Consider the following 25431-nt stretch of genomic DNA (forward strand, 5'->3'; position numbering starts at 1 on the left):
TAGATTCTAGTAAATAGACCCTGGTAAATAGATCTACTAAGGTTCACTGTTCTCCCATTGTTTAACACTGCTATTTAATTCAATATGGAAAGAATCTGCTCTTTAAAAGTTATAGTTGACTTTACTTTGCTTCCAAAGTTTGCTTATACTTGGATCTTTGGTTCCATAAAAATTCCAAAGGATTTAGTTTGCCTGCTTCACAAGCTCCAAAAACCAAATAGTTTCCTCCCTGTTCTTTTAAAGTGGTAAAATCAATATGTCCTAAAGCAGCATTTCAAAACAAAATTTCCCAAACTGGATTACTGGCTGCTTGCTCTGGTGGTACCAACTTTAACCTAAAAAATGCAGAGAATACGTAATTCTGTTCCAGGAAAAAAGTATGGATAGACATTTTATAGTGAACTATTCCATAGCGAGTTTTTTGAAAAAGCAGTTTACTTTTTTCAAAAGTTCTGTGTTGGAGAAATTATACAGTACAATAAAATGACTACTTGGATATATACATTGATATAAAAATGTGAGTGGTCATAAAAAGTACTCCAGTTCCACACTGATTTCCTAGCAACTGACATTCTGCTGCAGATGTTCAGCCTCTTTCTGTCTCATCCATCTCAGATTTTCATGGACATGTACCTATAGAATACTGGAACAATGTAGGCCTTCCTTATATTCACTCCCTCTCCAATACCTCTCATCTGACTCTTCAATTTTTTTGTGTAACCCCCCCCCCCCTTTCAGAGCAAAAAAGGGAAGTGGGAGACTTGCAGATGATTTAAAAAACCTCTTCCTACTTCCCTTTTAATTCACTGATATTGGGGTCTTAAAAGGGAAATGGGAGGGGGTTTGCAAAAAACCTTTGCAATTCTCTTCCTTCCCTGCTTAAGATTGGATTTCAAGGGATTTTTGTAAAGTGGGCAGCCTGCTCACCTGTCAGATTTTACCTGTGAGTAAGATCCTGATAAAGATCTGGCCCATGGAGCCAAAAAGGGAGGGGGAGCTTGAGACCAAAATTTGACACACACACACACACACACACACCCCTTCATGCCCCTTAAGAAAGACACTGCATTTTGGGAAGGAGGTGTGAGGGCTCTGGCAGGGTCCTAGAGCCCACCCATCTCCTTCTCAAAGCTGGGAAAGAGCTAACTAGGCTTTGGGAAGGGGGGGGCTGTAGAACCGTGTCGGAGCCCTCATGCATCCTTTCCCAGCACCTTGCTTACCTGGCTTTGGGAAGGCAGTACAAGGGCTGCAGGGGCAAGGGGTGTCCCCACACGTTAGACCATCCTGATGTACATGGATAGGATACATAAGTCCATTTGTTTCTTCTCTTCCCCAACCCAACAAGTGCATGTTAGAAATTAAATGCTCATAATTATAAAGGTGTTGTGCTTTGTTTGCAAATGCAGGGCAGCACAATTATCTCTGTGCTGGAAGAAATGACTGCATTATTGACAAAATCCGGAGAAAAAACTGCCCAGCTTGCCGCTATCGGAAATGTCTTCAAGCTGGCATGAACCTGGAAGGTAACTTGAAATGTTTTAAAGCTGAAACCTAGAAAATCCTTCATTTTTGCATATATAAAAGATGGAAAGCCTCTTTGCACATTACTCATATGAAGATGTCCCAAATATAGAAAAAGACAGTGGGGACATGTTGCATCCAATGCCACACATCTTTTTCCTGGCCTTTCCTATGATGTGCAGCCTGTACCCATAGACTCAGAAATCCATGCCTAATATATGAACATAAGGGATGGGGGAAGCTGCATGATGTTGAGTGCAGGACTGGTGGCCTAGTCCCTCTGCTTCATTCTACACATTGATCCCATCACTGGAATAATGCATGAAGTGGGTTAGTGTAAGTTTCAATAGTGGGAGTGGTCCCTACTCACAATTCAATAGTCAATAATAACAAAAACTAATCCATTCAAAAGTATTTATTATAATAAAGATTACAAACTCAAATGGAGATTATAAACTCTAACAGAGATTACAAACTCAAAGAGATATGTATAACACAATAATTTGTTAAAAAGATTTTCTCTTTTTGACTCGACAGTAATGTTGATCCTTATAATTTATCAGCTTGCAGATGGAGACTCAGTTTCAATCATAGAGCAGAAGTCAGTTATGGATTGGAAACCAGGACAGGGCCCTGTTTCGATGTATTCACCTTCATCAGCTAATTTTTAAGTTTGAAGTTTGTAAGTTTGAAGACTTTCGGATAAATATATCCTGTTATTTTCTATATATCTATATATAACAGGATATATTTATCCGAAAATCTTCAGACTTACAAACTTCAAACTTAAAAATTAGCTGATGAAGGTGAATACATTGAAACAGGGCCCTGTTCCTGTCCTATTGACTATTGAATTGTGAGTAGGGACCACTCCCACTATTGAAACTTACATTGGCCTGAGTTCTTGGTGTACTTTTTGCTTGGTATATTTAATAACAAAGACTCCAACTTATTTAACTTATTTAAGTGGGTTAGTGGCAATATATGCAGTTGTTTAATGTTTTCTGAATGACTATCACTGTATATGTTTAACATATGCACGTATTTCTTGGCAGAACTTAGATATTTATTTCAACATACATTTCCAATCTTTCCCAGACTCTCATAAGAACTGTATTTTGCACTGAAGTAGTATGATTTGTATGCATGCTAATCTCTTTTTTCCGTTTCTCTTCTTTTTGTTTTCACTTTCCGATTTCACGTATTTGTGCACTCCTTTTTTCAGTAAATACTGTGGTTGGGAAAACCCCACACTTGGAGTGTACAACAGTTTGAATGCAAATCAGGAAGAAACAAAAATGTTGACTCATCGGGTGGTATTCTATACCAGTTCTAGTCAGAGTTAGACCCACTGAAGTTAATCAACACCATTAACTTCTGTTCACTAATTTCGGTGGGTCTACTCTGAGTAGCACCTGGTTGAGTGCAATCCATTGTCAACAATATGAAACTTTTAAAGTATGGCTAGGTGATAACATTCAGTAATACTGTATGGCAGATTCATAATGAGCAAATTCACAAGTTTGGTCCTTTCTGGCTGAGGAGAGGTAACTTTTGCAGGCTTGTCATTGCAATCCAGGAAGTCTTGTAGTAGCAATGTTAGTAGTGTTTGGCAGAATGTAGACTTCCATTTGTGTGATAGGAAAACTGACCTGGCCTTGCCATTAGACAGAGTGCAGGTGCTGCTCAGGTGCTGCATTGCTGGGGTTGGACTAGATGATCCCCGGGCTCCCTTCCAACCCAGCAGTTCTGTGATTTCTAGCTCAGTAGTTAGGGAGGCAAGCCTGCATTGTGATCTGTCTCTGCTGCTCCATGTGGCATTATATTTAGGAGCAAAGGCATTTTTCATCCCCCCCCCTCACATTCAAACTTTGTAAACATTGCTAGTTATTATAGCAATTTCATAATAATGCTGTGACTATATAATTCTAGAGGCCCCTGAAATATTATGTGTTTCGATTATTTTAAGCCCTTATGCCTAACAATAGAATGTCTTTACCAGAAACTTAATTTAGAGGCGGTATGTTTTAGGCCTTTGCAGGTAACAAATTTAATTGGACAAACAACTAAAATCTAAAATACTTGGCTGCTTGTGCTTTTGCATACGTTTTTGTCTCTGTCTTACAAAACATCTAAATCTCTGCCTTACAAAATATCTAAGGAAGAGCAATCCAGAGTGTGGATGCTATCACCAAGAAGACCCACTTCCACATTGTCACCAAATGAAAATTTGGTGGTTGTGGAGCAACCAGCAGAGTCTCCTTGGAAGATCAACTTGGTCTGTATTGGGGAAGGCAGTCTGCTAGGTATAATAGTCCCAAGTTGTTTAGTACTTTAAATGTCAACCACATCACCTCGATCTCAGTAGGTAATAGGCAGCCAATAGTATAATAGCTAATAACACAACTAATGATTTTGTATGTTATTGCATGTATGTGTCTCCAAAGACACCTCTAATTGTGTGCTAACTCAGGTATGGAATATCAAGATCACTGGTAAGCTCATGGTAAGCTCCATGATTTACATTTGCAGTGATTTCTGTAACGGCAGCTGCTGCCAAAAGCACTGCTGCAGTTGGAGGCATCAAGTGTATAGCACCACATGGAAGCACTGCTGCATGCAAGTGATCTGGCCCTGTGCTATCTTTTCAAAGTCCTAGTTGGCTAAGTGCTTTACAGCTCTTTGCTACTCATTGAATTGTGAAGTTGGAAGGGACCAGTATTAACTTTATATTTGCTGTTCATTATCTGGTACTCTATTTTGTCCATTTTTGTAATTCCACTGTAAGATAGATTTTATATACAGTATTGCAAAATTTTCAGGATATATGGTTCGTATAAGTAAAAAAAGTATACAGGCAGCATAGATACTGTGCAAATGTGAATAAAAACAGTATACGGAGAAGTGTATTTTGAGCAGTTCATCTGGCATATGTATTCTATAGTTTAATTATAATGGCAAGCAGTTGTCAGAATATCTTTTTTGGTCCAGCTGTAGAAGAAACAAATTAAAATCCTGGCTATGGTGATTCATGTCTAGTAATGCATTCTATGTGCATGTAGGCATAATTCCATGGTGTATATGTAGTTTTGTTCATCCATCTGTTATGTTGTCTTGGTTTAAGTGCAATGCAAAGGTCTCATTGAAACCATTCCATTCCAAAGCTGTAAATGGAATAAATTTTTTAGTAATTTCCCCCAGGTGCACTACTGCTTTTTCTTCCTTTTCACATTTAATCCAAGGTTTCATTTTCTGTTCATACAAATGAAACCATAAAGGAAGAGCAGGAAATCTCTGTGGCCCCCCAACTCTTCTCCGTTCCAGCAAGTATGGCCAACGTTTGGGGATGATGAGAGTTGTCGTTCCAACAAGATTAGGAGGCCACAGGATTCCCTGCCATAAGGAGTCTGTTGTGTGCCTGCAGCATAGAAGATTGCATTGATTGTGTTAGCAACGCTTTCTGATTTTATTTTTTAATGTTGACTTTCTTTTCTTAAAAATTTCTAGCACGAAAGACAAAGAAAAAGATAAAAGGAATCCAGCAATCTAGTGTGGCTGCAGGAAGAGAGACTTCAGAAAGTCCCACAAATAAGGCTGTTGTTCCTGCCTCCCTGCCACAGCTAACGCCTACTCTGGTTTCCCTACTGGAAGTCATTGAACCAGAAGTGATGTTTTCAGGCTATGACAGCACAGTACCGGACACAACTTGGCGTATTATGTCAACTCTCAATATGCTAGGAGGAAGGCAAGTGGTTGCTGCTGTGAAATGGGCAAAGGCAATACCAGGTTTGTATATGTATTACATGAATATAGACTATACTTCCTTAATGTAAGTGTGTTTTGCAAGGCCATATTCTGCTCCTAACCATGGTAGGCCTGGATGATGAATCAATACATTGCCCAGGACCGGTATGAGGGCCCGTATACCCAGTGGTATGTTGTGGGTGAAGCCGCTTCTGCTGCCGAGTCCCTCTGCTGTCAGCGCCCAGTGTGAGAGGGAGGAACAAGCCACAGTGGGTCTCTGCAGCAGCAGTGATTTCACCTGCAATATACTGCCAGGTGAATCAGCCATTGTGCTCTGGCCGTCATGCAACTTGTTCTTCCCTCAGCTGCCCATGCAGGTAGGCAGCTCCATTAAACTTCTCTACTTAGTGGCTGCCTGCCCCTGAATGGAGAATTTTAATGGAGCCTCCAGCTCGCACAAGCTGGAGGCAAGGTTGGGGCTCCGTTACACTTGAGGGAGCCCTGCGAACAGAGCCTGTGAGGCTCCCTCCATCTTGGGGCAAGCAGGAAAAAGAAGCCTCCGGCCTGTGCAGGTGGGGGCCCCAGCTGAGCAGCACAAACAAGCTGAGTTGTCCCTGCCTATGAGGCACTGGGGTGAAAGTGCCTCCGCTCCCATGGCAAGAGCTGCATCAATTTCACCCTGTGCCTTGCGGGCTGGGGCCAATGCAGCATAGTTCATAATCGTGGTTTATCGCCAGATTGTGATGTTGAAAACCAAACTTTGTCCAGCCCTAAATCATGGGCTTCTTATCTTACACCATAGAGAAAGGTTCGGTTTCCTGGTTTCCATTTTGTAACAGCATACAGTGGTACCTCGGGTTAAGTACTTAATTCGTTCCGGAGGTCCGTTCTTAACCTGAAACTGTTCTTAACATGAAGCACCACTTTAGCTAATGGGGCCTCCTACTGCCGCCGCGTGATTTCTGTTCTCATCCTGAAGCAAAGTTCTTAACCCGAGGTGCTATTTCTGGGTTAGCGGAGTCTGCAACCTGAAGCATATGTAACCCGAGGTACCACTGTATAGGTTGCAGTTCTACCTCCAAAATGACACAGAGATAAATTATTCCCTTACTGTTAATTGTTGTGGCTTGCCATGAAAGGAAAAAAGTGAAACAAGAACTAATACTAGGATTGGAAAGTCTAATCAACTTCTTCCCTGGCAGGGAAAAGATTAAACACTCTTTTCCTTAATGTTCCTTTTCCAGTGGAAATTGCCTCTTCCAAAGAGCATTATACAAAGGAGAGAGCTTGGTGACATTTCACTGCAGTATATCAACTGTAACATGCATTTTTGTAGATATTAATATGGGACGCGGGTGGCACTGTGGGTTAAACCACAGAGCCTAGGACTTGCCAATCAGAAGGTCGGCGGTTCGAATCCCCACGATGGGGTGAGCTCCCATTTCTCTGTCCCTGCTCCTGCCATCCTAGCAGTTCGAAAGCACGCCAAAGTTCATAGTAGATAAATAGGTACTGCTCTGGCGGGAAGGTAAACGGCGTTTCCGTGCACTGCTCTGGTTCGCCAGAAGCGGCTTAGTCATGCTGGCCACCTGACCCAGAAGCTGTACGCTGGCTCCCTCGGCCAATAAAGCGAGATGCGTGCCGCAACCCCAGAGTCGGCCACGACTGGACCTAATGGTCAGGGGTCCATTTACCTTTAGATATTAATAGGTCTCTTATTAACATTTTTTTGCTATTTAGCATTACTACTTCATAAAACTATTTTGAATCTTATGTCCCTTTACTGAATTTCTTATGCATTTTGACTCTGGAGCCTCTCAAAAAGTCATTCTGAACTTTAAGATTCAAAAGAACACTTTGGACAAGCAGTACTTTAATTACAACAGGAAATGTGCTAGATCTTGTAGCTTTTATTTCCAATCAGGTTTCAGAAACTTGCATCTGGATGACCAAATGACACTTCTGCAGTATTCGTGGATGTTTCTGATGGCTTTTGCCCTAGGATGGAGATCATATAAACAGGCTAATGGAAGTTTATTGTGTTTTGCACCAGATTTGATCATCAATGAGTAAGTAGTATTCGACTCCTTCTCTCTGTGTTTCTAAAGCTTGGCTACACTTCTAGAAATGTGTTCTTATAACCTAGGTGCACAATTAGTACTATAATTGTGTATAAAGACTTGGCTTATGAAAAAACCAATTCCTTATTTATTTTTGAAATTGAATATTTCAGTAACTTGTACTGCTTAATAGAACAGTAGAAATGAAGGTATCTCTTATGGCTTTTACTTTAATAATGCATAACTACATCTGTCTGTTGAAAATGATAACACCACATCCTGTGCAACACAAGTTGGCAGGATGAGAGCCACTGTGGTGCAATAGTTAGGAATTGTCATACTACGACAAGGGGCACTCAGGTTCAATTCAGCATGAAGCTCATTGGGAGACCCTAATGTGCATATGTTAGTTGGCAACCTAATTTGGCTAAATTTAAATTACCAGAAGCAAGCCAAAGGTGAGGTGGGGAATGATTAGGGTTGGTTAGGTTTGTTTTGCATCGTGATGGATGGTAGTAGTACGGGGGGGGGGCACAAAATATGTTAGAGATGTCTCCCAGTAAAATATTTGTTAGAATATATGCACAATCCATCTCCACTTTATGATGCTTTGAATATATTAACAAGGTTACTTTTCTGAGTACTAGGGTTAGGTCACAGTTCAATTGATTGGTCAAATATATATATTAGAGTGCCTGTCTACTATTAATTAATATTCAACTAAGCAAAGAATATATTTAGATTTGTTTGTTACTGTTTAGGCTTTTCCTTTTGCTCATTATAGCAGTATGCTATTAGGGTACCCTGCATTTCACTATTAGATGAAATAACTGGTTAAAGTAGTGGTGCTATGCACAGTTGTGCTGAGAATCCAAAATGGGGGCGGGTAGGCAGACAGTAGAACAAAGGATAATATAGGTGGGTTCAAATGGCATAACATTGACCTTTTACTGAAATTATACAAATTGATAAAGGCTGAATGCCACAGAGGATACACTCCTCTGGAGACTAATTTCTCTCTTCCCCTTTGACCTGTGAGATTTTTCCACAGACTCCGCTTCTCACATTCTAAAACTGCCGTCTTTCATAGTGCATGTTTGTCTTGTTAAATTCTAATTTTGAAATGCTCTAGCTTACTGACACCACAATAATAATAGTTCCATTATCATACCTCTATATTTGTCTAACATTATTTGTTGACAGCTATGAACTGATATTGTCTGGCCACCTTGACCTTGTTTTTGCATATGTGAATCCTTTTGTCATAATAAGTTAAGAGCATTAAATGTTCCTTCCACTCAAATAAACTCTTCCCTTCAGATGCCCTTTGCAGACAGTGTTTCACATAATAAACGGTGACACTTCTAATACATGAGATACTGTAGCTCAGAGTCCTAGTAACACAGTAATGGTATTTGCATGGCACTGTAACATTGCACAATTGAAAAAAGCTTTGAAACAATAAGTAACTAAGGGCTAAATCTTAACACATCTATTATTTCTGTATTTTAATATTGTGTGAGAACAGTTGCTTCCAAGACAGTCTGTATATTTATTCCTCAAAAGCAAGCCTTTTTACATTTTTGTAACATTTCTGATGGTGGTAGATATTTTCTGCAGCAGGGCCAGAATAGTCAGTGGTGGGATGTTCTCACCACTTTCTGTAGACACTTGGTGCAGTTTTATGAAAAAATTACATACTGTAACAATATAGGTAGATTCAGTTTATGGCAAACCTCGATGCCCTACAAGGATCTTGATGAACAGAACTTGACCTGGCTATTTATTTATTTATTTAAAAAAAGCTTTCTCAAGTGTTGTGTTATTCTAGTCACCCAAATAGAAGACTTGTATCAAATTTTATTGAGCAACTACAATAAGGATGGACTATGATCTCATCCTCAATGACTTTGTTCCTCCCTGAAGAAGCCTGTCTTGCATGTTGACCTACAGCACTGTAATCTTTTGTGTTCATTACTTGCTTTAGTAATGAACAAATAATTTCTTCTACTGTGAGGCTTCTTCTCTTTTGCTACAGTGCCTTTTGACTGTTTTATCCTTCATTAACCCAATCTTGACCTGAAAGAAACAATGCATCAGATTGATATTGCTTGCGTCAAAAATAGAGGCTTAGTATAACCACCTGTATACTTTGATGGTTTCCCAATGAAATACAGTATGTGGAAGTTCTATATCAGTCCCTGTATTGAATGCAAACAGTGAATTATTTTTTTTTAAAAAAAACAAAAACTGAGTGATAAAACATCATAGCTAAATTTATTGTTTTTTTATTCTGTTATGTGGATTGAGAAGGAAGCTGAAAAATAGCTTACTGAGATATACTGTGCTCTTCCTGATTCTGATTATTGTATTCTAGTTGCATTTCATGAAAGGAGATTGATGCTGAGGTTTTCTGGTTAACCCACCATATATGTGAGCGCGATCTGGCTGTGACATCTGTCACCCCATTGATCACCAGGGTTGATTTGGCTGGCTAGGCAGGTGTGCCCTTCCATATATAGGAATATAGGAAACTGCCTATACCAATCAAAATGGTTTTATTTATTTCTATTATTATTAAAATTGTATACTGCCCTATACCTGCAGGTCTCAGGGCAGTTCACAGGATAAACTTCATAACTTAGATGCCATTTAAATAAAGCATATAAGTTAATATAAACTCTCCAAATAGGTAACCACAGAAGATTGATGCCTGTATGAAATGAACTCTTCAGATTATAGTGTAATAGATTTTTGTCCTTGCAATCTCGAAGTAGAAGTTTCTTAGCCACCATAAGAGCTAAGACAATCCACTTTTTCTGCCCACCCATTAATGCTACAGGGATATAGTTTTAAAGTACATGATCATCTGCAGATACCAAGGATTTCACCAATATAAAATTGACAAGGGTAGCAACTTCAAACAAAAAGGAATATACAGTGGTGCCCCGCAAGACGAACACCTCGCAAGTCGGAAAACCCGCTAGACGAAAGGGTTTTCCATTTTGGAGGCGCTTCGCAAAATGAATTTCCCTATGGGCTTCCTTTGCAAGATGAAAGCCCATAGGGAAATCTCCGGGACAGCGGGGAAGCGCAGCGCGTCTTCCCCACTGTCCTCGGACCTCCTCCGAAGGCTGGCGATGGGGCAGAGAGCCCTTCTCCCCGTGCCAGCCTTCGGATGGCTGTCCTGAAGAGTTGCGGTGGGAGGAGGGTTTTCCTTCCCACCGCCAACATTCAGAATGCTGTTCTGAATGTTGGCGGTGGGGAGGAAAAACCCTCCTCCCACCGCAAGCCCCAGGAACAGAGGAGAAGCGCTGTGCGCCTTCCCCTCTGTTCCCGTACCTGTCCGAAGGCTGGTGGTGGGGCGGAGAGACCTCCTCCCGCCGTCAGCCTTCGGAAGGCTGCTCCGAAGGCTAGCGGCAGGAGGAGGTCTCTCCGCCCCACCGGCAGCCTTCGGAAAGCTTCGGAAGGCTGCTCCGAAGGCTGGCGGCGGGAGGAGGTCTCTCCGCCCCACCGGCAGCCTTCGGAAGGCTGCTCCGAAGGCTGGCGGCGGGAGGAGGTCTCTCCGCCCCACCGGCAGCCTTCGGGAGGCTGCTCCGAAGGCTGGCGGTGGGGCGGAGATACCTCCTCCTGCCGCCAGCCTTCAGAAGCCTGTCCTGAAGAGTTGCGGTGGGAGGAGGGTTTTCCTTCCCACCGCCAACATTCAGAATGCTGTTCTGAATGTTGGCGGTGGGGAGGAAAAACCCTCCTACCACCACAAGCCCCGGAAACAGAGGAGAAGCGCTGTGCGCCTTCCCCTCTGTTCCCGTACCTGTGCTGAAGGCTTGTGGTGGGGAGGAAAGCCCTTCTCTGCACCGCCAGCCTGGCAAGCGGTCTCCATAGGAACGCATTAATTGATTTTTAATGCATTCCTATGGGAAACCGTGCTTCGCAAGACGAAAAACTCGCAAGAAGAAAAAACTTGCGGAACGAATTAATTTCGTCTTGCGAGGCACCACTGTATTATACTACAAAAACACATAAAAGGTTAAATAACAGGAAGCATCGTAATATGGGAGGGCATTTATTTATCTATAAATGAATGCTTCAAAAAATACCCACCATCTTTAATTAACAACATTATTTCCAAGAAAATACTGCTGCAGCCTTTTAGTCAGCATCTACATTTACAAGAGACTATGAGGTGCTGCTTACCCAGCTGACAGGAAACTGCATGCAGAGAGACTGTAGTCTTAGCCAGCTCCATGGTGCCCTGTGCTGTTTTGCTGACTCCACATACATAGTCCTTGTTATGCAGCTTGATGGATATCTATGCACTTCTAGTTCTGTGAAGTGAAGGTCTGGAAATAAGTGAGAAAAGGAGAGATACGTGAATTAAATTTTCACCACTTTCAGTCTCATTTAATGAGGTTAAATGAAACATCTGATAAGTGAAGTTGTGAGAAATATAGGTGTTTCTCAGAGTAGTTTGTGAATTGCGGGAGGGTATCTGCCTTTTCAGACTTTCACTATAATGGGAATGCAGAATAGATGTATTGGCACTAGTTCAGGAATATTGGCTGGCACTTCCATTTGAGCTTGGGAGGAGGGACAGACCTTTGTGGAAGAAGTAATCTGGTTTCCCAGCAATTTTTACTCCTTGGAATGCTGATCATTTCCCTGAATATTTGAGCATTTCAATTATAAATTGCACAATGAAAATGTGGCTATTTCTGAACTCCCCATTCCTGTATCAGTCCATAATAGATCTTGTTTTAATCAGTCATGGATGCAATATCTGAGCTTATCTCCTGGCCAAGTGCTGTTTGCTAAAATCCCTTAACAAAGCGCTCGCTCTGTGCGTGTGTGAGAGAAACAGGAAATACAAGTTGGTAGGCTACTGTATCTTATGAGACTTGCAAGTGGCATGTAGTAACTCTGTATTGCACAATATAAATTTCCATTAGTGATGGTGTAAATCTTTTCCATCTCCCATTTGCTAATTTAATTTCACACCTATGGATAACTGTTGGTTAACCAGTAATTTTACTAATGGAAATGATCTATGACCTCTCATCTATTAAGCAAATAATAATTTCAGGTAACTTATCTAGCAAAATAAGAATATACAGGGCTTTATATAACCTCTTCTACCAAAAAAGCTGTAGCCCTCAAACTAAAATTACTCAAGGAGCCTGCATAGTAGGCATCTGCCTCAGTTCATTAGGTAGGGGAACCTGGAGAATGACCTCTGATGAGGCATTGCAGAAGTAGCTTTGCCCCAACTCATTTAGGTTATTAAACATTAAAACCAGCACTTTGAATTGGAACTGGAAACTTGACTACAAGGTACTACAGATGATCAAGCACTGGTATGATATAATTATATTTATCAGTCCCATTCATTCATTCACTCACTCATTTTTTTACTACTACTTCATTTATATGCCGCCCATCTGACTGGGCTGCCCCAACAACCCTGGGCAGCTCCCCATCCATAACTTAGTCAACCTATTTTGGACCAACTGAAGCTTCCAGACTGTTTTGGAGGGTAGATCTGTGTAGAATGCATTGCAGTAATCTGAGTGGTAGGTTACCAACCTATGGCTATAGCAAGTTAGCTGAAGCAGATGTAAGGCAATTGTAGAATGAAAAATTGGACCACCAAGATTATATTTATGTTCTGAATAGATAGCTCTGCTTAGGAACCCATAGTCTAAGCTATTCAAAAATAAATATACATACTCAGAATAGGAGCAAGTGTATTCACATAACATATACCACAGGGAGGAAGTGGGAATTGTAATTGCAGGGTAGTTATAATGTAATTACACTGCAGATTTGCTGTAGCACCATATCATTACTAATTATTCATTTTCCTAGAAGAGAAGGTTAGCTGTAGGAATGTAACTCACTGTTCATGCTTATTTTATATAATTATTCTCACTTGTGCACTTTAAGGCCACAGTTACAAGCAGCCCCTATTCCCGGTGCTCCTTAATTGCACAGTGCAGCTATTTAGCACAATTTAATGGTCAATATCAACTGGTTAGGAAACATTAGTTGATGAAACTTAACAATAATCAAACACTTCCCCAAATTCAAAGTACTCATTAAAACAAAAGCTACCCATTAAATTTAGCTGCCAGCTTTCCCCAAGCTGATGTCCTCCCCATATTTTGCACTTCAGATCCCATTGGCCATGCTTGCTGAAGCTGATGAAAGTTGGGAGAGCCAAAGATCTGGAGACCATCAGATTTGGAAAGGCTGACTTGAGCTATTCTGGTTCCTCTGGAAACTCATAAGATGGCCATGAAGGAAATAGGCTTTCCATCTTGGTTGTCCCTAGCATCTGATAATTTATTTTATTGGAGATATGCTTGTTCTCCTTCACAAAGCAGCTTGCGTATTTCATAAAAGTTTTTCTTCAAAAAGTAGCTGTTAAGTGTGGTATAGTAGATAAAGTGCTGGATTAGGACCCGGCATATCAGTTTTGAAATCTGCAATCAGCCATGAAGCTTACTGGGTGAACTTGGGTATAACTGACTTCCGGTGGTTATGTATGCCACCTGGAGCTGCTTGGAGTCAATAATACATAAAATTACAATAAACAGTAACATTAAAATAACCAGCACAACACATAAATGATTTGACCCTACCCGTTAACTACCACCAATCCATATCCTCACCCATCTGGTGGGTGCTGAAGCAGGCCTTCTGAACTAGATTTTAAAATATAGACACCACTACATGGGTGCAGGGGGTTCTTTGAATAATATTGAACTAAGCTGTTTGGGGCTTTAAATATATTAATGAACACTTTGAATTGAGTTTAGGAACACAGTTCAGCACAAAGAACACTAGAGCAGTGCGACATATGTTGGGCCAGTTACAGATAGGTAGCTGTGTTGGTCTGCCATAGTCAAAACAAAAAAAATTCTTTCCAGTAGCACCTTAAAGACCAACGTAAGTTAGTTCTTGGTATGAGCTTTCGTGTGCATGCACACGAAAGCTCATACCAAGAACTAACTTAGTTGGTCTTTAAGGTGCTACTGGAAAGTATATGTTGGGCCAGTAGTTGGAACTTTTGGAAAGGGATTTTTTTTTTGTGGATTTTATGTTTGGGGCTCAGATGGAACCTTCAGCAAATTACTTCTTCCTCTGCTTTTAGTGTGGAGTTGGCTGGTTGAATGATTTGATTTTAAAAGATTGATATCCTGCCTTTCCACTTTTAGCCATTCAAGGTGGTTTGCAAACATAATGCCATTTACAAGGGACTCTGTAAGGTCCAGCTCCCTGCACCTGATGTTTGTTCAGGTTCTGGCAGCCTTGGGGCAAAGAGCAAGTCCTCCTCAAACCAAATCTGAGGTCAGAGCCAGAAAATGTGTCCAGGATCAGGAGGTCATAGCAGCTCCTGTCACATCCTGTCCATGTTGCAGCAGCCAATGTGGGGTCAGAGTCAAAGAATTTTGGAGTTGCAAGGGATCTAGTCCAACCCCCTGCAATGCAGGTATATGCAGCTGTCCCATTCACAGATTGAATAAGCAACATTGCTGTTATCAGCACCATGTTCCAAACAGCTAAGCTATGCTGAAATAAGTAACTGCCCAAGACTACTAAATAAGTTCAATGCAAGTTGTCTCCATCTATTCCAGCAGTCTATTTCCAATAGTGGCCAGAAAATTGCCTCTGGGCAGCTTACAAGCAAGGCATTATGGCAGTTGATGTCACTAGCACCTGGTATTCATAGGTGTGCTGTCTCTGAACAAAGAGGTTCTGTTTAGCCATTGTGGCTGATAGGATCTTCAATGGTCTGAACAGCTTTAGGTGGATTGAACCAAGGAAAGGTCTAGTGGGAACAGTTTAACAGGGATGGATATCACCCCCATGTTTTGGAAGTGCTAGTACTTTTCCCTGTTCATTTGTATTGGGGAGGAGTTATACTAGCTCTCACATAAAGTGTGTACTGCATGATAATTGTGGCAAGTAATGATACAGGATTCTAAAATTGCAGGCTTTCAAAGCATCTAAAATATGACCTACAGCTTAGCACATCTTGAGTCTCAAAGCTACGCCCCATATCCTCTTCAAGCAGAAACATATCACAGGGTGTGGGCCTTTCTGCTAGCTACACCCTGCTGTCAAAGTGCAAAAGGCATATAAATTTGAAAATAGAAAAAAGCAATATTAATTCAACAAACACAGTTCTAGAATTGAACTGATCTTGCTGTTTTATTAGCCATTAAAAATAGCCAGTATATAAAATATCCAGCCCAAACATTTAATAAGGTGAAATAAAGTCCTAAGAATTGGCTTAAACTTTCTCTAGAGACAAAGGGGAGACGCTTACATTAGTAACCTACCTGCTTCTTTGTGGTCAGCCTAGAAATTCAAATATCTTCTCAACAGGCTAGTAGATAAGGGAAAGTGTTAATAAACTGGCTTCCTTCCTTCAAAGCCATCCCCAATCCCATGGATTGTCAGAGAAGGAGTAGAGGGTTTTGTTCCTCCTTTGCCAACCCACTCTGTCATCAGTATGGAATTCCTTCCTGGTCATCTGTGGCTACAAGTCTAGCTGTTGTATTTATTGTGTTGCCTTGTTAATAACTTATGCCTAGACGATTTGTAAAACACGGAATACAGTCACACCTTGGGTTACAAACGCTTCAGACTGCATTTTTTTGGGTTGCGCTTCCGAGGGTTGTGCATGCACAGAAGCACTAAATCTCGCTTTGCACATGCGACCAAATCGCAACCCGCACATGCACTCCTGCAGGTTGCGAACGTGCATCCCGCACGGATCACGTTCGCAATCCGAGCGTCCACTGTATAGGAGAATCCATAAGTGCAATAAGTTTTAAAAAGAAAAGATTGTATACTTATACAACAGAAAGGTCAGAAGGGAAATTCTGTAAATATCTATTTTACCCTTCATGATAAAATACCATTTTACTATTATGAGTAAACCTTTCACAATAATATTAAAACTGCAGTTTATTTAAAGGCGTTGCTTTGCGACTTCATTTGGAAAAAGTATGCATATTTTACCAGCCTATAATTTCTGGAATTCATGTAAATAGAGACATCTCCTTACTGGTAAACAAGGTTCAAATTATTATTTTTTGTACTGATTCAGATGTGTATATTCTATTTACTCCTCAGGCAGAGAATGAATTTACCCTGTATGTATGAACAATGCAAGCGTTTGCTGATGGTTACTAATGAGTTAGCACGCCTTCAAGTTTCATATGAGGAATATCTCTGCATGAAAACCTTGCTGCTTCTCTCTACAAGTACGTGAACATTGGTGCTTCCTCTTTTCTTACAAAAAAACCAACCACTTTTTAAAGAGTTCTTCAATACTGATCTGGGAACTGAATTTAGAACTCTCATATCCACTTTATTAGAGAGTTCTGTGGCCACCACATTTTGTCAGTCTTGGGTCAGCATTTGTGCACCTCGTAATTGATAGTCCAAAAAGCATGTTAAAATTATTTTGAAATTAACAATCTGTCACAATATCTATTGGACCAAACCGATTTTGCCACCAGAAATAACTAAAATGTTCAATTCCTAAATGGGTTCAAGCTTTGTGGTAGCTGGAGAGCTGATGAAAGTGGCAGTTTGCACATAAATGCTTGGACAAGGAAGCTCTGTTCAGACTTAAGTTGACTCTGATAATAGGGATGAGTCTCTGGTGTGATCAAAGCCCAGTAGAGTCCTGTGGAGGAGAAATTTGCAGAAGCTTTTTCAGTAGAAGGGAGTTTTATTTTTCTAGGTACACTAGAAGAATAAACAGAATCAATAGCCATTTATTTCTTCCTGGAAATACAACCATTTGGGGACACGGTAGATGGATGAATCCAGGAAACATTAATCTCCATGGTGCAAAATCTTACAACCATACTATTTCTATGGACAAGGTCACTTAGAATTTCCTATAATTTGAGAGGTTAGTGCACAAGTGGGTATTGGTTTTCCTTGTGGTACATACTGTCTTAGACTGCAAAACCAAAACGGCCTTTTAATGGTGTTATTCACAGTTTATGCAGAAACTCTTAACTCTCTGCAATTGTCTACATAAATATCCACAATTTAAAACCATGATTCTAACTTCTCTTGTCTTGGTTTAAGGTAAATAGAAATCCTGTTGTAGGGCGCTTACAAACTCAGGTGATCTAAAAACTAATCTCAATATTTCAGTTCCTAAGGAGGGCTTGAGGAGTCAGGCTTTGTTTGATGAAATTCGGATGACCTACATCAAAGAACTGGGGAAAGCTATAGTGAAGAGAGAGGGAAACTCGAGCCAGAACTGGCAGCGATTTTATCAACTGACAAAACTTTTGGACTCCATGCATGATGTAAGTTTTGCTTCCATACATTGATTCTGTGCAATTTGGGGATAGTACCAATGTGGATGAAACCTGGCCAATGAAAAAGCCATCTAGGCACAGCTTTCCTGATTCTAAAGCTAAGGTTCTTCAGAAAGGTATCTTTCTGGACTCTCCCACTGCCCCTGCTAGGCCATTGATTGTAAAGTATCCTAGTAAGTAGTGATGCAGGCAAAGACGACATCAGTGTGTCCCTCACAGGGCCTGTGGAACCAACTGCCCTGTGGGAAGGATCCTGATGGCATTTTATATGTCAGTATTTCATTGTGGATTTTTATAACAAGAGTTTTACTCATAAGCAGCTTTGCAATCTGATTTAATCCAGCGTTCTTTTGCCAGTTTTAATTTGTGCTGTGATATTAACGTCTTGTAGCATTTTATATATACTACACTGTATTGATAATTCAGGCTTCCTTTACGAAATTATTCTCTTATCATTTGCAGGTGGTTGAGAATCTTCTAAGCTTTTGCTTCCAAACGTTTTTGGATAAATCCATGAGTATTGAATTTCCAGAAATGTTGGCAGAAATCATCAGCAATCAGTTACCAAAATATTCAAATGGGAATATCAAGAAACTCCTATTTCATCAGAAGTGACTGCCTTAATACAGAAATAATGCCTTAAGGAAAAAAAAGTCAATTATAGCTTCTTTTTTACAAACTAAAAGACTTGTTAATTTTGTCCTTGCAACTATATTGGGTGTTCTTGTTTTTGTTTTGTAATTATGCACTACATGTGGTTTACAGAGGGCCAAGACCTAGGTTTCAGAAGCAGATGCCTCAAACTGAATGATTACAGGAAGAAGGAAAAGAAGGAAATATGATTTGGGATTTTCCCTCCAGAAACACCATCATATTCACAGGATAGGATATACCAAAACAGCAGTGTCAAGTTCAGAATCTACATTGTCAACATTCTGCTAGGAATTTCTGCAGTTGGCTGGATAACATTTTCTAGGTTTTTGTTTTGGTATAGATTTTTTGTATAGTTAAGGTAGCATTTTGATTTATGCATGTAACATGAAGAAAGTTTACAACTGTATATTGGAAAAGGGAAGTTGTGCCTTTTATAGCTATTACTGTCTGGTTTTAGCAATTTCCTTTAACTTTATATACAGTGAACTAAGCTTGCTCATTTTTTCTTACATAATTTTTGTAAAACGTCAAGATGCCTATTGTACAGCTGTTTTTTTAAAGTGGGGCAGCTCATAGCTTAATGACCTCTAGATATTAATCTTTTAAGTATACTCATGTGAATATAGGTTGACTTTTCTAACCTGATCAAGACTGTCATAGTCACCTTTTAGATGTCACCTTTTAAAATTGGCCTATAAAAATCAGCTTTCTTCAGTGGCAGGGGTGGGGTGGGAGGGATTGAAATGTAATCCAAACCTAACCTGAACACTGGACATGCATACTTTTGATATTGGTCAAAGATTCTGTGAGCTACTTGCAAACTAGCTCTGTCTTAAACAGGTTTGTCAACAAAAACTTTTTTGTTTTTAAAACAAAGCATACTAGATATTTACATTTAATGTGATAGCCATAATTGTAAGATTCTTGGGCTGGATTGACAGTAAAAACATCAGTCTTGACTGCCCATCAGGAAACCTTCAGGAAAATATGCATAATTGTTTAAAAGTTTACTTCTACATGGAAAAATTAACTTTTTCCATACTCAGTCTATTGCCATATGAGTGTGTACTTCTGTGTGCATCAGTGTATATTATATATACAGTGGCCACAATCCAGAGCAGCTGTCACAACGCAGAACAAAACTGAGGTGCACCAAAATTGGCATGTCTGCTGTTCTCCTTGGACATAACTGAGAAGTAGCAAAACCTGTGCTTTAAAAAATTATTTGGAGGACAATATTGATGATCAGTTCATCTTTTTTCCCCACAAGTGCAAAGCTGTGCAATTGCCTCCTTGGGTTTCTCAGAATTGTTGGATTACAGCCAGTGTAGCCATTCCAGAGACTCTGCTCCCTCCAACCTAAGATGTGATTGGCATTGCCACTTCTTATGACCTTCTGGGGAAGGGGTTGGAGGATGGCAAGGCTGCCTTATGAGATGATAGTACTGCAGCTCATGCCTCACCAGTGCAGTAGTGCCCCGAGTCCTGAACACACATACCCAAGCCTACCTTTGCAGCAGCTTTTTGAACCCCAGTAAAGCAGAACAATGAGTAGAAAGAAGCCAGTTTCTGCTTGTGGATCACTCCCCGGATTGGGCAAAATCTTGACTCTATTTTAAGTTGATGGTTAATTTCTGTTGACTTCAGTAGTCAGGAACTCTATATGTGTATATACGTACACGTACACATACTTTATATAAATACATATACATAAATATCATTGAATTACAAAAAAAAAAATGTAATTATGCCCAGTATATATTATGTTTAGTATTATAATGATTCTTAAAAGATTTTACTTCAAATAAGATTTTTACCTTTATGCAGAAAATAAAATAGACCAAACTACAGAAAGAAACAAATCACTTCTGGAAAATAAAAACCCAAAACTTGTGTTGTTACACCCCCATTTTCACTTCATTCGTCACCCAAACAATCCTATCTTGTTTCCTGGAGAACACGAAAATTCCGCTACTGATTTAGTGGTGTAGACTAGAGCTTTGTCTCTGTACGTCTCCCAACCCTTCTGCATCAAACTACTAGTGTGCCATAAAAACAACCACCATATAAGTCTTGTGAATTTACAACCATGTAAGTCTTGTGAATTTTTCCTTGTCATCATTGATTTATATTTTAAAACAATTTGCAAGCTGTAGTAGCCTATCCTCTGAGCACCTTAGGAATTCTCAGAAAATTGTAAATGCTACGCCACTCGAAAGAAAGAAAGAAAAAATATTTTTGTTCAAAGTGGCCTGGATATTTCTGTAAAAAGAAATTAATGGGGGTTTAATTACTTAACAGGAGTTAACAATCAAAATGTAATATGATGCTACTAATATTTTTTTAGTTATATTTTCAAATAGATATCATTTGGTAGAGTTTGAAAAAGGAAGGAAGGGCTACTACAGCTTTAAAAGCAATTTATCAAATTATTGTAAAATAGCTTGTATAGTGTATCATAAGAATGGTTTTTAGATGACAGATTGCTTTATCATGACATGTGATATATTTTTTCTAGGGGTCACAAATGTGTTAAATGGTAACCCATACAAATTGTGGTTTGTCTGGAAGTATTAATCCTGGCAGCATTGTTCTGAAGTATCTAAAGAGGTACTCTAGTTTTACTTGGTGTGTTTCTATCGTTTGTTTCTTTTTATCCTTTTCCTTTTGCTTTCCTTTTTGTTTTAAAGGCACTTACCCATATTCGGTGGGAGTTCCTCGGGCTGAAAGCTAAATCCATTAGTCCGCTGTAAGAAAAACACGGGAGCTGGAGGTTCAATTTAATTGCCCAGCCCGTGCGCTTGGTCCCCTCACATTCCAGGACTAAACCTGCAGCAGATGTGCAGGTTTATTTGACCCTTCCCCCTATCCCACCCCCCAAAAAATAAAGCAGTGTGTTCGTATGTCCACACTTCTCTATGTATGGGGTTACTTTCACATATAGCCTCACAGAGCACCGCAAAACAGTGAGACAAATTTGGCAGTTAAAATGCATACAGGTACCAGCAATATGTAAATAATAGAGCATAGGTTGTTCACCATCTACTAAAAACATTTCTAATTATTCAACAAAAATGTTCCTGGTAAAATAGGAGTTTTACCTGAACTATCTGTTTTTAAATCTTTTTTTAAAAAACAAAACAAAACACCAACAACCAACGTTAAGCTTATAAATGGAAATCCCCAGCTACTTTCAAGTAAAATACTACCTTTTAATAACAGTAATCATTCTTTTTGATCTCTGTGCAGTCCCACAATTGGGTGCTGCACCTATGCATAGCATCTTGAGAACCTTACAGAGCTTTTGTCAAGTAACTCATCCTCCGGTGCTGCGAGCCTCTTTGCAATTATCTGGGGTGGGGAGGGGAGGGGGGGATAGGGCAAGCGCACCGCCTTGAGAATGTGCTGCCTGCGTTTCTCTCTGTGAACTTTTCCATAGGAGCACCAGCTCCCTGGCTAGGGCTCTAGAAGGTTCTAAACATGTTCTGCATAGAATACAGTTGTGTTATGCACAGATGACCACTCAAAGGATACCAGAAACAGGTAAGAAACCTGTCTCTCTTCTTGAATAAGCTCTTTAAAGTATGTATGTTTTAACAGTTAATCTAAGCTTCAGAGAGTATTTTAACATTAGTTTGCAAACCATTGGGATGAAAACGTGTATTCTGCCTGATTTTAGTTAATGCTAAGAGACTCAAGTATTTGGTTTCAGAAAGGTTCCTGAAAAGATAAATCATGGCACCCTGTCTTTATTTCAAAGGAAAATTTGGAAAGTTGGGAACTGATGTGTAGTGAACATTTTAGTCCAAGTTTAAGGAAGCTAGCACTGCATCCATGGACAACGCATTTATGGTGGTTTACCTATACAAGTGAGGTATACAGAAATCAATATTATGACTATGTGCAAACAAGTACTTCAGCGGTGGAAAAGAGGCTCTAATTCTTTTGATTTCATGTATTTTTGCTCAGTTTTTGGACTTTGATTTCACTTTTTAAAAATGCTGATTCTGGAAAAGAACTTTCAATTTAAATGTGCTGTTAAGAATATAAGTACAAGCCATTTAAAGTACATAAGCATCAGCAAAAGGTATGTTGTTTCTTGTCTGGCTAGTCTTTTTCATGCTGGGGAAAATCAGCACTTCAAATAAAGCAGGGAATATTCTGACTTCTGTCTCTTCAGTGCCTTGCCACAACATGCTAACAGAAATAACATGGGTAGCCCCAGATATGCATGCTGTATGTTAGAATTGCACTTGGAAACTAATAGGAATGGCCTTTCATAGGATATGTTAGGGCATGCAAACGGAGAGAGGAAATTTTATCACTTATACACCACTAAAGTAACAGAGCCTTAGCCTTAAGCCTGAGCACACTTACTTCGAAGTAAGTCCTATAAAATCTTTGGGACTGACTTCCAGGCAAATGTGCTTAGGATTGGTTTGCCAATCTTGCCAGCCGTACCGTATTAAACCAAAAATACAGCATTGAGTTTCCTTGAAAACAGCAGAGGCTGAGAAAGTGCGCACAACTGGGGGAACAAGTGCCAGCCTACCTTTAGAAACACAGCCACTTAACTTGACAAAATAACAGCGTCTTAGGAAAAGAGGTGGGAAGAAAGCAGACGGTGGAGAACTGAGAACCGAGGCTAGTCCCATTTACCATATTCATATACGCACATCATGTGGAGCGATTACAAATATGCAGGCTCACGAGATAGGATAGCACATCTTCATTTTGTTCAGCATGCAGAAACTCAGTGGGGCCTTAATTCTTCAACCTAGTGTGTATTCCGATGCTGATTATGCAAAGAACTTAACCCTTCTACACTTGCAAAGAATGAGTTAAATCAAATGCTGTCAGGCAAAACCTGTTTTAGTTTTTTTTAAAAAAATTAAGTACTATTTACAAAACCATATTAAATGTACAGGTGGGTGGTAGCTGGTGGGGTGGGGAGGTCTGTAATTTCTACAGTTTTTAACATCTCCTTTGAGAGATGCATCTCCCCCCCCCCCCCGCTCCAACAGAAAAGCTGGGTCCAGAGCTACAGTTGTGTCTGCAGAAGGTGTCTTCTGTTGACAAGTAGTGTTATACTTTAGTGCCAAAGTAAAGTGAAAATAAATCCAAAGACGTTCTTCCGCTTCGTCAAGCAGAAGCCCAAGAACTTTTATAGAACCTACCTGGCATACTGTTACACAAATGCTTTCCCTGGTGCTGTGTAAGCTTTTGGACATAAGAGTTAAAATTTTAAAATTAACTTGGGTAGTTAATGCCTCCTTAGCTTTACTGTTGCATCAGCACTAAGTTGCTGTTGTGGTGTTTACACAAAGCTTTTATCGTGATGGGGCTGTTTATGCCCTGCATGACATGTCGGCAAATCCTTTTGGAGCGCCCATAGAAACATGGGGTGGTATTTGGACATCACAGAACAACAGGCTCCCAATATTTTCAGCAAATGCATGGCAAATGAAATCGATTTCAGGGGAGGGGAAAACTTTTGCATGTTTTGACTAGCCCATGGGGCCAGTTCTGGCCCCTCAAGTGTAGGAGGGTTGAGACATCCGAGGAATGGGTGGCAAGGCCCTGGCGTTTTGAACCCACTGCAAGATAAAGTATGTGCTTAAGTACTTTGTGGAAAGGGACCAGAGTCTCCAGCCTCTTTCAGAATTGAGCCTCATCCACCACTGCCTGGTCAATATTAAAACCAATTGGGCACAATTGCCCTGAATGTACACACATTTTTATGCTACTGCTGTCAATGTAGGAACCGTACTTTCAAGCAAGAAATAGAGCCTCATATTATTGGAAAACACTGAAGGGCCCTTTTTGAGGCTTTTGTTTGCTGGTAAAAAGGCTGCGTGTGTGAAAATAGCCTCCTTCCTCCCCAACCCCCCAAAACCATACAAGCCCAGGCTTAATAGCACGGATTCAATAGTGTGTCAACGTTCTATTTTGTATATTATACAAAAGATATATAATGGGGACAAATCCTATATTATGCTGGTGTATGGCATTATTAAAAAGCTTTTTTTGTTATTTTTATCACAGTAATTTTAAACAGTGTAAAAAAAAATTAAAACAAGTGACTCCTGTTTAAAAATAAAAAGTTGTAGTTTTTTATTCATGCCGAATAACTCTGTAGTAACCATGTCTTTTCACCTACACAGTGAAATGTTGGATTGTAAAATCTTGTGTGGAACTGTTGAGCATTTATTTTTCATTTTAAATTTTGCTGTTCTATTAAATTCAAAGCCACACGTCTGTACAGAAGTTGCCGTAAATGTAAGCCATTTACAGCAATGCTGAATAATGGACAAAATGACATAATAAAAACCTGCTTTTTCATTACATGTTCAAATACCCTTTGAAGTAGGGTTTTTTGTTTTGTTTTGTTTCTTGTACAGTGCGTTGCAGATGGAGTTCAGCCTTCTATTAACCTACAAAAATTAAGGCTGCAATCCTATAAACATTTACCTGGGAGTCTGTGTGTGGTTGCGTTAGAGTACTGTCAGTGAAAATAATACAAGCAGAAGCATGCCAAAAACTTGACTGAAATTTTATTTTTATCTTGCACACGAAACCCCTCCACCATCTTCTCCCCACCTCCCCGCTCCGAATTATCAGGGTGGTGACAGATTCTTGGAATTTCCAAGAGGGTTGAGGGAACAAGCACGAACAGAACAGTTTTATACCTCCTGAGAGCAGTTAATACCTTTTAAATATGACGGCAGTGACCTGACCCACCCTTCCTTATCCCAGTGGGGGCAGATGAAGAATCCAGGAATTAAAGACGAGCAACCATTCTGCTTATTCCCCAAATTGAACACAATAGAGCGCTTTCTGCTCCTGAAATAGCCTCCTGAGAATACAGTAATTCACTAAATGAGGAAGGCATGCAACAGGGTTTTAAAAGAAATGTGTGTGTGTGAATGACAGAACCTGAGCTCCGTTGCCAGCTAAGTGAAACAAAACCTCCGGTCAGGGTTAAAGCAGCAGGGTTCACTGCAGAATGAGACAAAGGACTTTCTTGGATAAAATAAAAGCATTAAGTCACAAATGAGAATCTCACTGAAGCCACAGTTTTAAATTAATGGATTGGAACC

At 40.0% G+C, this 25431-nt stretch overlaps 1 protein-coding gene across 3 annotated transcripts in view; it reads left to right on the forward strand.

The window, feature by feature from the left end:
- The window catches only part of NR3C1 (nuclear receptor subfamily 3 group C member 1), a 54699-nt gene extending 30021 nt beyond the window's left edge, over positions 1-24678 (forward strand). For all 3 annotated transcript variants that reach the window (XM_081900807.1, XM_081900808.1, XM_081900806.1), the window contains 6 exons: positions 1407-1523; positions 5029-5307; positions 7190-7334; positions 16467-16597; positions 17508-17665; positions 18140-24678. In XM_081900807.1, coding sequence (XP_081756933.1) covers positions 1407-1523; positions 5029-5307; positions 7190-7334; positions 16467-16597; positions 17508-17665; positions 18140-18292 — 983 coding nt within the window. In that variant the 3' untranslated portion in view covers positions 18293-24678. The remainder of the gene's footprint in view (positions 1-1406; positions 1524-5028; positions 5308-7189; positions 7335-16466; positions 16598-17507; positions 17666-18139) is intronic.
- The last annotated feature ends 753 nt before the right edge of the window (positions 24679-25431 follow it).

Source organism: Podarcis melisellensis (assembly GCF_964234715.1).
Source record: "Podarcis melisellensis genome assembly, chromosome: 2".
Classification (NCBI taxonomy): domain Eukaryota; kingdom Metazoa; phylum Chordata; class Lepidosauria; order Squamata; family Lacertidae; genus Podarcis; species Podarcis melisellensis.